This window comes from Cucurbita pepo, chromosome LG13 (assembly GCF_002806865.2).
Source record: "Cucurbita pepo subsp. pepo cultivar mu-cu-16 chromosome LG13, ASM280686v2, whole genome shotgun sequence".
Taxonomy (NCBI): Eukaryota; Viridiplantae; Streptophyta; class Magnoliopsida; order Cucurbitales; family Cucurbitaceae; genus Cucurbita; species Cucurbita pepo.
The window spans coordinates 905,126-918,050 of NC_036650.1; the positions used below are offsets into that span (position 1 = coordinate 905,126).

Genomic DNA, 12,925 nt, shown 5'->3' on the forward strand with positions numbered 1-12,925 from the left:
ACACATCCAACCCTACCCGGAATAGAAAAGCGCCCAAGGCTATGAAAAGTTTATGAAAAGTTAGGTCCCGCTCATATGTTGCATGTGTTTGCATTCCTAACCCCAACAGTGGGGTGACTTACTGAGTATTTCATAAAATACTCAAGCCACGTGCTACCTACATTTTTCAGGTAAAGGCAAGGCGCCAATGTACGGTTGACGGCGGAGCTGAGGCCACCATGGAAGTTGGAGACGGGATATTTTTAGAAGTTTACTCTTATTAGACTATTTTAAGTTTTACATTGAGTATTGTTTCATTTGGATTTACTTCGAATTCAGTGTTGAAGGGTTATTTTCGAAGTTTAGGTTTTGTTTTGGATTCATGAATATTTATGAAAGACTCTTTCAAGGTTATTTATGATGAGCTTCCGCTTAATGAGTTAAGTATGCATGGGTGACGTCACTAATTAGGTTAAAGAAAATTAGGGGCGTTACAGTGATCTTCTTCTCGACTAGAGTTTTCATTCGTGTACGTATTTATATTGACAGGAGAATGAACAACATAAGTGGGTAGATAATTGATAGTTACATTGGGATGGTTTGCCTTTATTGGCTCCACCTTCCCTGTATCGATAAGGTCTTAAATATCGTATTTAAACCCTGGGTGAGTCTTATGGGCATTTGTTAGATCGTACTTGCAATAGCCATTGGCTTTATAGCCTCGGTCAGTTGACAAGTAGATGTGCATTTGAGAAAGAAGGGAGGACAATGAGCGGGTGGTTGAGAGTTATGCCGATCGGAGTGAAAGTCAAAGGGAGTCTACTTTTGTCTTTCCATCGAACAAGACATTGACTTCGATGTTCTTACCTTTTCCTCGGAGGACTGTCTTTTTATTTTTATTTTTTAATCAGCCCTTTTTATTATTTATTATTCTCATTTTATATTTATTATTATTTTTATTTAATTCAGTCGTTTGATATCGCAAAGGGCTGGATGGCCCATGCGGCTCAATATTGGGCCGTAAGCCCGTAGGCCCAATGGGAACGGATAAAAAGATAAAGTGCAGTTGGGACCGTTGGCGCCTCACAGTCGGTCGTTGCTTCTTCTTCCCGGCCTGGCATTTCTTCACTCCCTCCCTCTCGACCTTTCGTTTTCGACTGAAAGATTCAGAGCAGAAACGGAGGGGATTGACGAACAATGCCAGCCATAACTCTTTCACAGTTCACATTTCGTCCTCCTTCACCCTCTTCATCTCCCAAATCCGTACCTACTTGTTTGGTTTCTCTTAGCTCTCCTTGCAGGAAGCTGTCTTCTAAACTCTCGCTTCATGAATCTATTCCCGTTCTTTTCAGGTAATTCTGATTCTTTTGATTTTTGTGTATCTATGTATATATGAATTAGGTCCTTGTTTTGATATCTGAGCGGAGAACATCAGGGAATAGCGGCTTTAGATTCTTTGTTTGTAGGGTAGAATGAATGTCTGCTAGAAACAAACTGTGGGAGAGAATGAGATGCGTATTCAGTTTTGCGGTGGCTGCCTGATTGATGTGTGTGTGTTTGGGACTGGTTTATTTTGAGAGATTTCTTGAAGACTGAGCTCCTGTAGGAGATGAAGCAAATTGAGCTATATATTCATCACGCTTCTTTAAATTTTTTTAAATGGAAAATTGGTGTAGTGAAGAAGAAGCTAGCAAAGGAATTTTGTTTTCAAAATTTGTTTATAATTTTGAGGAGTGAGAAGGAAACAAGAAACAGAAAATGAATGATAAATGATCTCTGAAATGTAATGCCGTTCAGACTTCAGAGAAGGTATGAATTCTTTGATCTGTTCTTGCTTTATTGATATAGGTTTTCAAGTGGTTGCCAGGCCACAACTCGCAAAGAGAGGTATTGGCGCAAATCAGAAGTGGTTTCAAAATATTACGATCGCCAAGTAATTTTCTCCCGTTTCCCTTTTTTCCTTTCTCATTTTCTTTGCAATCCAACTTACGTTGTGAGAACTTAATAATTAGATACTTTTATACTTCTGAATACATATGTAAGCTTAATGGTATTGGTAGTGTACTTAGATTGTGTACATGTAATTTTGGAACATGTAATCGTGTGTGGTTGTGACGAACCCCTCTGTAGTCGGTTCTGTTTATTGTTTTGGGGGGATTAAAGATATGATAATGTAAGACAGTTTCTTATATCTCTTTTAGTTACCTATATATATTTTTTTATAGATGTGGACGTATAAAATGTAACATTTTCAGGTTCATTTCATGCATACTCGTCCATTGAGATAAATTGTCTTCCAGGAACTTCTTCATCGTGACTACTGCAGCTGTGAATTATCTACAAGATCAGTAACTGTTATGGATAATCCTTGTGCCTTTGAGAAGTCACTGGCAAAGGGAGTTCATGAAAATATAGATAACCATGAATCTAGCAGTGCAGTCAGCAGTTCAGTTATGAAGTTTATGCTCCTGTCTGGTTTCTTCATACTTCAAAACTCTCAGCAGGCATTAGCCGGTTCAGATGTTGCTACTGGGTTGCAGTCAGTCCCTCTTCTGGGAGACCTTGGTGATATTAGCACAGGTTTTGCGTCAGTTAGTAAATCACTCCTTATAACTTTTATGAATCTGTATTTTTAATGCTGAAGGAAGCCTAGCTGTAGTTTGGTTTCTTTGTGGAGACTTCGTGGTGGAACTTTGACATCTCGTGTACAGTTTTGAAAGTCGTATGTCTTTGACTGCAAATAAAATTATAATATTATTGGTTGATTTTGAGCTAAAGTTTAGAGTAATGAATTTAAGCTTGGAGTATGATGTGAATTTGAAGAATCATACTTATGTTATCACTCTTTCTTCATGCAGGCGTTTTTGCTAATCTTTTTCTCAGAACTAGGGGACAAGACTTTTTTCATTGCAGTAAGTGCCAAATGAATTAATTTCTGGTGGGAAAAAGAAACTTTGTAATACGAATGGGCTTGTGAGATATCCCACATCGGTTGGAGAGGAGAACGAAACATTTCTTATAAGGGTGTGGAAACCTCTTCTTCGAAGACACGTTTTAAAACCGTGAGGCTGACGACAATATGTAACGGACCAAAGCGGACAATATCTGCTAGCGGTGGGCTTGGGCTCTTACAAATGGTATCAGCACTAGAGACCGGGCAGTGTGCTAGCGAGGACGCTAGGCCCCCAAGGGGGTGGTGGATTGTGAGATCCCACATTGGTTGGAGAGGGGAACAAAACATTTCTTATAAGGGTGTAGAAATCTCTTCCTCGCATACGTGTTTTAAATCTGTGATTTTGACGGCGATATGTAACGGACCAAAGCGGAGAATATCTGCTAGTGGTGGGCTTGGGCGATTACAGCTTGAATTATTTATTTTTCTGACCTGCTGTCCTGATTATGATAGGGTATGGTGCTTTTCCTAATTCTATGTTTACTGTCTTCTGTAGGCTCTTCTAGCAGCTAGGAACTCTGCTGCTATTGTTTTTGCTGGAACTTTTGGTGCACTTGCGTATGTTATTTCACCATGGCTGACTATGTATTTTTGTTTTTCATTGCCACACCCCTTCGGACAAATTCGTATCTGTTATCCAATCCCATTTGACATAGAATTATTTACCTAATGACAGCTAACAGGAGCATCATGTCGGTAACCATGAGCTTGCAGTTTCCTTATATTTGTGCATAGTAACTCGATATGCTTCAAGATTTTTCTTGAAGAATCTTTATAATTAAAAATAATCATGAAAGGCATGCTTTACTAGCAAAATGCGAAATATCATGAATAAATTGGTGCGCCTGGCAATTATTTTAATTAAAAAACAGACGAGTCATAGGCATTATATACGAAAATGATCTGTGGTTGATATCTCAAGAAAACATGGAAAATTGCTTATCAANGTGCTTTTCCTAATTCTATGTTTACTGTCTTCTGTAGGCTCTTCTAGCAGCTAGGAACTCTGCTGCTATTGTTTTTGCTGGAACTTTTGGTGCACTTGCGTATGTTATTTCACCATGGCTGACTATGTATTTTTGTTTTTCATTGCCACACCCCTTCGGACAAATTCGTATCTGTTATCCAATCCCATTTGACATAGAATTATTTACCTAATGACAGCTAACAGGAGCATCATGTCGGTAACCATGAGCTTGCAGTTTCCTTATATTTGTGCATAGTAACTCGATATGCTTCAAGATTTTTCTTGAAGAATCTTTATAATTAAAAATAATCATGAAAGGCATGCTTTACTAGCAAAATGCGAAATATCATGAATAAATTGGATCGTTTAGTGACAAAACAACTTTTTTGCTTGCTACACACAAGTAGCTACATACTTGAGAAAATAACCTAATTCAAACTCTAATGCTTTTTACGGATGTAATTGAATGATTGTGACTGATTTCAGGTGTATTTTGGAGTTACGACTTTGCTTGATGCCAGCTCAAGCGATGGACTAAAGGCAGAAGATGAGCAGAAGGAGGTAATCCCTTATACTAATGTCTGACGTCTGTGACAGTGGCCTACAAAAAATTTAGTATTCTAACCCTTGGTGTAGTGGCTAACCGCCATGAGGGTATGAAATATAGGAAGAGACCTTAGATAAATGTAATAACTACTATGATTTAACGAAAATTATATGTTTTCACATCCAAAAAGGAAAACATACTATTTGAACTATTTTGAAAAATACATTGGTTCTTAATATCATGACATTGGACTACCAGTGTTTTTAATATCATGAAAGTATATTTCAAGATGTTTTTAGGCAAATTATGCCTACCACAGTGCAGGGTGAAGAGCACTTCTCCGAAGGCTCTGTCTCCATGGACTATGGTGGTGGAATTTTTCTGCTTTTATAACATATTGCTTTGCAATTTTATTCTTTTAAAAAATTATTATTTTTTGTTTTCTTTCTATTCAGATGACTCTAAGATTAAACAGTTTCTTTTTTGTTCGTTTGGGGGGAATGTGAAGAACTGAAATGGTAAATATTGAAGGTCTAGAAAAATAGTTTCGAAACTACTGTAAACACCAACTTTTTTCCCTTTAGAGAATTCTACAAAGTCACCAAAAACCAGATGTACTTATGTGATTGGATTCAGTAGCTGAAAGTAAGTCAGAAAATAACAGTTTTGTTTTAAAATCTGAATCAGGCAGAGTTGGCTGTCTCAAAGTTCTCAGGAAATGGTGCTGGGATATTAGCTGCTGCCAGTACTGTCGTCAGCACCTTTGCATTAGTATTTGTTGCTGAGTGGGGCGACAAGTCATTTTTCTCTACAATTGGTAATTGGAAAGTCTATTGTATCAAATTATTTTATTGAAATCTTCTACTAAAACTGCAATATTAAATCTTGAAATTTGATTGTTTATATGATAGGATGGCCAAGTAGTTTTCCCTCCTTTCTCCTTTCGCTTATATCCTCATTTGTTTGTTAATGAAGAAAAGATTAAGATTGATCGAAATACAAATGAACTAGACTGACAAATGTAAACTGTATTCATCTTTCCACACTGTTCTTTAGAATTAAGAAAGAATTAACCATTAACATTTTATATAAAATTGTCCTTGGAATAAGCTTCTGGGAAAACCCAAGCAAGCGCGAAGTTTCTTTTTCCTCATTCAATAGTTTATGTGGACCAAGATTGTAGTCTTTTATTTAAATCATTGAATTTGGTGTTGACAAGAAATTGCAAGTGCTTTTCCGATTTAGTACTTCCTCCTACATCTGAACTCAAAGCTATCTTTTTTCTGGCATTATGTAGCCCTTGCTGCTGCTTCTTCACCCCTCGGAGTCATTGGAGGTGCACTAGCTGGTCATGGTGTTGCAACATTGGTAACTTCTATACTTTTAACAGCATCCAGTTACTTCATTTTTGTTTAAACATTACTTTAACCTGTTGATTAAACCAGACTTCTCAGTGGGAAAGTTGATCAGTAAGATATAGGTAAACAGTTCTGTGTGTCTACAAAATCACAAACGGTAACTACCCAAGTCCACCACTAGTAGATATTGTCCTCTTTGAGCTTTTCCTTTCAAGTCCCTCAAGGTTTTTAAAACGTGTATGCTAGGGAGAAGTTTCCACACCCTTATAAAGAATGCTTCATTCTCCTCCCCAACCGATATGGGATCTCACAATCCTCCCACCTTCGAGGCCTAGCGTCCTTGCTGGCACACCGTCTTATGTCCACCTCCCTTTGAGACTCAGCTTCCTCGCTAGCATATCGTTTGGTGTCTAGCTTTGATACCATTTGTAACTGCCCAAGCCAACTGCTAGTAGATATTGTCTTTTTTGGGCTTTCCTTTTCAGGCTTCCTCTCAAGGTTTTTGAAATGCGTCTGCTAGGGAGAGGTTTCCACACCCTTGTAAAGAATGTTTCATTTTCCTCCCCAATCAATGTGGGATCTCACACAAACCTTCTATTTGTGGTTGTTATATTAAGTTGAATCTTATGCGCGTACTGCATGTGGGTCTATCGATTGGGGGCAAGTTCAGTAGATGAATTTAATGGAAAGAACACGTTAAATACTTCTTTAGAATAATATACTTGCATATGTGTGCTTGTGGATATATATTTATACACACATATATGGCGTGTACCAAATCCTCAGTATCTATTTATCATCCTCACTTGTCAAGTTGCCAGTTCTTTTATTCGATTTTGATATCCGCAGCTTGCAGTTCTAGGAGGTTCTTTGCTAGGGACATTTTTATCAGAGAAGGTAAGATGATCATTCATTCTTTGTCCACTTTCTTCACGTCTATGCCATTTATGAATGCTCACTACTATATCTACTGCACATTATGCTTCAGGAGGATGAACTCGTTGTCTTACACACAGTGAACTTAACATGAATTTCGTGCTCCCTAAGTTATCTCTCTCTCATTTGTCCCTCTAAAATGTTCAGTGTGGTTTGAAAGGCCAACCAGCCAGGATTATGATATGACAACACCTTCTTTTTTTTTTTTTTTTTTTGTCTTTTATTCCATTTGGGGGGGCGGCTGTATTGAGATCAGTATTCCCCCCAAAAGNATTTTTTTTTTTTCTTTTTGTCTTTTATTCCATTTGGGGGGGCGGCTGTATTGAGATCNTTTTTTTTTTTTTTCTTTTTCTTTTTGTCTTTTATTCCATTTGGGGGGGCGGCTGTATTGAGATCAGTATTCCCCCCAAAAGAAAAAAAAAGAGAGAATCGATCCTTGCATGATTACTTTTTCAATAAAGTAAATTTAGGGGTTTTGTAGGNAGAGAGAATTGATCCTTACATGATTACTTTTTCAATAAAGTAAATTTAGGGGTTTTGTAGGAGTAAAATATTTCCTTAGCTTTTCAATTATTGACACAAGTTTAGGAGGAAAGGATAATCAGTGAAAAATTATTCGTCGAACTTCTCTTTTGAATGTCCTAAAAAGTTGTCTTATGTCTCCATAAAAGAGAGGGCAATAATTCGAAGTAATTATTGTTTGAAATCCCATTTGCTTCCTCTAAATCTCTTCCTCCCGAGCTCCCAGCCAAATATGAAAAAGAATAGAATATCGATGAAGCACTTATCCTTTGTTATCTTTTCCTTCTGGAATCTGGATATATCCTATTTTTATTGTGACTGTATTCTTTCTTCCCCCCGCCAGAATTCCAAAGCAAAGCAATCAAAGCCCACCACTAGCGGATATTGTTTTCTTTGGGCTTTCCCTTTCGAGCTTCCTCTCAAAGTTTTTAAAACGCGTCTACTAGGGAGAGGTTTCCACACCCTTATAAGAAATGCTTCATTTCCCTCTCCAACCGACGTGGGATCTCACAATCCAACCCCCTTGGGGGCCCAGCGTCCTTGCTGGCACACCGCCCGGTCTCTAGCTCTGATATCATTCGTAACAGTCCAAGCCCACCGCTAGCAGATATTGTCCTTTTTTGGGCTTTCCCTTTCGAGTTTCTCCTCAAGGTTTTTAAAACGGAGGTTTCCACATCCTTATAATGAATGCTTCGTTCCCCTCCTCAACCGATGTGGAATCTCACAATCACACGAATGCAAATAGTTCCTTCCTAGTAGCCCATTGTAGTGTCTCTTCTTATATTCAAGCACATGATCTTTTCTTATTTTCTTGATTTTGTCAGTGGGTATGTTCTCTTCGCCAGTCAAAGAATTATGTTACTCAAATGGGCTTATCTTGAACCACCCTACATGCACATAATCCAGCCAATAAATCTTAATTTTTCCACCGTCCAAGCTACCGAGTGTCATTTAGCATAATTGATGTGCAATTTAACAGCATCATTCCATATATGCTTTAGAAAGGTTCCATCCATTAGTAGTGGAACGCTACAAATTTCTGGAACAAGAAAGTTCTATGCTTCTCAGTCTTCCTAACTTGCAACTATTAATAACAAGTCTAGGCCCACTACTGTGCTTCTAACTCAAGTTGCCTATCTTTATCTCAAAACTGGAGAATATTCTTATTCCTGGAACTTACGTAAACAAAGGAAGTTCTTATTCTAACATAAACCGTTTTATTTGCAGATTATTGCATATGTTGGAGGTGTTCTTTTTCTCGTCTTCGCTGCCGTAACTTTAGTCGAGATAGTAAACTAGAAACTGTAATATTTGGAACTCTTTTCTTGACATGATTTGTGAATTAACTTGTTTTCTTTGTGGAATAAAGATATATATCTTAGCAAAGATTTATGGGTTATGCACGTCAAGTGTGAGCGGAGGAGAAGAGAGTTCAATCAGATCATATAAAGCTAACATATCTCAGAATCTAGTGGTTGTGTGGCTTTGGACTTCTTATCCTTGTTGGATGTGACAATGAGAGGTTGGCCATATTTTCTGAGTGTTTTAAGAACTATTTTTGGTAAATAAGCTTTTGAAAACTTATTTAGTTGGTTTCTTGATTTGAGAAACTTGAATTTTTGAGTGATGCCATGAGGCGGATCATAGTTGGTCGAGGGTTTTAGGGTTCTTTATACGTGTCATAGTCTCATGTCGAATCTTTTGTACGAGGTTATAAAGGAACAACAAATACATCTGTCTCAAGCATATACCCTCGACCAAATAGGATTTGAGGTTGAAGTTTCCTACTCCGTCCATATCCAAATGGCCTTCAAATTCTAACACGAGATGTGAGGTTATAAAGGACAAACTTCATTCAACGTATGTAAAATCTAATTATTCATATTTGTGTAGAATGTTCATTTCTCTGTCAATTCAAAAGTGCTTCGAAAGTACTTGAAAGACGATAGAAATTCTACTTTGGTTCACGTACTTTCAACTTTTGTTCATTTTAGTCAATTTTTAGTCGATGTTCGTACTTTCAACTTTTGTTCATTTTAGTCAATTTTTAGTCGATGTAATTTTAAAACGTCTGTTTTGATGTAAAACTAAAGGTATGCCTCTCTTTCTTTATCCACCAATCACTTTTCCACTATGGCTCCTTACTATGTTCTATCCCAAAACCACCACTCACTCACTCTTCTCCTTTCCTCTCTCTACTCTACATGTGATTGGGAGCTGTGATATTTCTTTTGGACTAAATATCATGGTGCAATTCTTTTCTACCTTTCATTTTACTTTCAAAACGTTTCAAATGGTATATTTTAGTTACAATATTCTTACATTCTTCTCTAGTGAGACGAGAACAAACATTTCTTCATCGTCCTATTGTCATATCTGTGCTTGGCATGCTAACAAAATCTAGAAAGAAGACTTGCACTCGACTCGATTGAAACCAAGCTCATTTAGTTGTCTTTGTGAGATGTCTCACAAGGGTTTACTCTTAGGTGCAATTCCCGTAAAATCAAAAGGCTTACGTGGGTTGTGAACATTTAGGTTGATCTTATTTTTGCTTATATACGACTATCGAGAGTTTGAACTTGTTTCTTTTAAGGAGTTCGAGTTTAATCATATTAACCATAATCGATATGTGTGTGTGGATAAGGGGGAATATAATATAGTATAAACAAAGAATATACCACATTTTGTCCTTTTTTTTTTTTTGTGAAGTGGCAACATTGTAACGACATGGGTTGTTTTTCTCTGTTTACTTTTGATCAACTGTACTGTCCAAGAGAGCTTTTGCAAACCAACTATGGCTGCTCTCCACTTACCTCTACGCCATTGGCCGACAAAAAACAAAAGAACAAAGAATTTAAGATTAAAATATTATAGAATTCATTGAGTGTTGCACGTGTAAAGATTAGATGGTAACTTCATCTTTTAAACTATTTCAAGATTACACGTGAAAATTACAATATTTCGTTATGAGTAGAGATGTCTACAAAATGAGACAGGAACGAGACTTCTTTAAGAATAGAGATAAATTATCAATAATTTTAAATTATTGAATAAATTTTCATGACCTATTGATTTAGAACATTTGCTACACTAAATAAGGTATAATCCGAACGAGGTTTTTAGGATAAAGATTTGATCTAATTCAAGATGAAACATGTGCAATAATAGAGCCCTTGTTGATCTCGAGGGACGAAGATAGCTACGGGTTAGAAGGGCTAGAATCCATAAACGATTCATTTTATTAAAAATAATTATTTTTTTCGGTTGCAAAGTTATTAAATTATCAATTAAAAAAATATAAAAGAAAAATACATTATTTTGTCTATGACGGCTGATATTAATGATTATTTAATCCACAAAGTTTGGAATAAAACATTTTTTAGTTTTGGAAATTTTAAAACTCCACCATTTGAAATTATTTATTAAATTTCAAACTTAAAATACCAAATAAAACCAACTCAAACCAAAAATAAAATTGCCAAAATTAAAATAAATTTATGAGAAAAAAAAAATAATAATAATAAAAAAATCATAACGTAGGACTAGAGTTGGTTGGCGTGCCATTGGCACGTGCGCCTGAGATTCCACAGGAATATTTTGTACGCATATTCCGATGCCGCAGCACTCTATAATATCTATATATATATATATTTTTTTTTTATTTTAAGAAAAAAAAAATATATCCCAAGTTTCTTATTTGGTATTAGGAGATATTTGAGATTTATTAAAAATATAAAAACTATATAATATATAAATGGAAAGTCGATTCCATTAGAAATACCTTCTAATTTAATTACTGGTAAGAAGATTTTTAATAAAAATATTATTACATTTTTAAAAAAATTATTTGTTACATTTAAAATAATTTTGTTCAGATTTTTGTCTATTTATTCTTTAAATTTTAATATTTTGGGTTTGTAGTAATTTTATATAAAAAGAATTTATAAAAAATTTATTAGATATAAAATTAAATTTATAGTAAATAATAAATTTAAAAAATAAATGGAAAAGGTAAAGATAGTGGCGAAGATGTGGTATGGGTTGGCTTTCTCACCTCCACTCTTTAATTTCTTGGTAAACATCGCTCCTTCCCAAAAATATCAAACCTTTTTTTTTTCTTTTTTAAATAAAAATAATTCAATTTATTTTCTTTTCCTTTACTTTCCTTACAATATTACACTAATTCGAATTTATCCTTTTTTTATATATATATATATATTTTAAATTATTCGTTTTACTTTCGTTGTGAAATTTACAAAAAAATAAAAATAAAAATAAAAATAAAAAACCAAAAGTCCATTTCATAATGATTTTGTCTTTTATTTTTTATTTTTTATTTTGACGAGTTTTGATTTTTTGTAAAGTAAATAAAAATGTAGTGTTTATAAATTTAGTTTTCATGAAAATAATAACAAAAAATATAGATAATTATTTGATTTTTGTTTTTAATTTTTTAAAAATAAAAATTATGTTTGGTTTCTTTCATTAATTCTTAAATAAATATTTGAGTTCGTATTTATTTTTTTTTATTTTAAAAAACTATATAAAATCATAGATAAAAGTAAAAATTACTAATTCAATGAGAATAAAAGAAAATTTTAATTTAAGAATTAGGAGAAAATAAATTGAATTATAAAATAGAATAATTCCAATGGGGCCAAGCGAATTTAAACCCTTAATTTTTTCCTCTTTTCTTTNCGACGCCGTAGCGAGAATTCAACAGAAATAAAATCTTAATTTAAAAAAAGGGAGAGGATGGGGTGGAGTTTGAAGAACACGCGAGGGAAGCAGCGCGTGGAAGAGTATCGTTATTGAAATCAGGAAAACCGCGGCAGCAAAAAAAAAAAAAAAAAAAAAAGGNTCTATATATATATATATTTTTTTTTTATTTTAAGAAAAAAAAAATATATCCCAAGTTTCTTATTTGGTATTAGGAGATATTTGAGATTTATTAAAAATATAAAAACTATATAATATATAAATGGAAAGTCGATTCCATTAGAAATACCTTCTAATTTAATTACTGGTAAGAAGATTTTTANGAATCGGCGCGGAGAACGAAGAGAAACGTGGAAGTCAAAGGGAGAAGAGAAGTGGGGACCACAGAGACGAAAAACGAGCGGTGACGAGGCGCTGCCGACTCATAAAGACATGGTAATTGTGTTGACGTGTCACCTTTTATATTCCCGATTTCGTATCGCCACGCCGCCCCCNTAATAAAAATATTATTACATTTTTAAAAAAATTATTTGTTACATTTAAAATAATTTTGTTCAGATTTTTGTCTATTTATTCTTTAAATTTTAATATTTTGGGTTTGTAGTAATTTTATATAAAAAGAATTTATAAAAAATTTATTAGATATAAAATTAAATTTATAGTAAATAATAAATTTAAAAAATAAATGGAAAAGGTAAAGATAGTGGCGAAGATGTGGTATGGGTTGGCTTTCTCACCTCCACTCTTTAATTTCTTGGTAAANTCTTCACCTAACCCACTTCCCCCACGTTTACCGTTTCAGCTGTTTCCCGGTTTCACTGCTCTTTTAATTTTATAATATTTTAATTTTTTATATTTNCCTTCACCTAACCCACTTCCCCCACGTTTACCGTTTCAGCGGTTTCCCGGTTTCACTGCTCTTTTAATTTTATAATATTTTAATT

General features: G+C 34.7%; 1 protein-coding gene across 1 annotated transcript; it reads left to right on the forward strand.

Moving 5' to 3' along the window:
* The first annotated feature begins 1,052 nt into the window (after window positions 1–1,052).
* LOC111808640 (GDT1-like protein 1, chloroplastic) lies at window positions 1,053–8,661 on the forward strand. Its single transcript, XM_023694754.1, has 11 exons — window positions 1,053–1,331; window positions 1,828–1,912; window positions 2,280–2,570; window positions 2,838–2,891; window positions 3,429–3,593; window positions 3,917–3,978; window positions 4,382–4,460; window positions 5,134–5,263; window positions 5,744–5,814; window positions 6,654–6,701; window positions 8,490–8,661. Exons 1-11 carry the CDS (start codon window positions 1,177–1,179, stop codon window positions 8,559–8,561), a joined length of 1,212 nt encoding a protein of 403 aa, XP_023550522.1. The 5' UTR covers window positions 1,053–1,176; the 3' UTR covers window positions 8,562–8,661.
* Window positions 8,662–12,925: the final 4,264 nt, after the last annotated feature.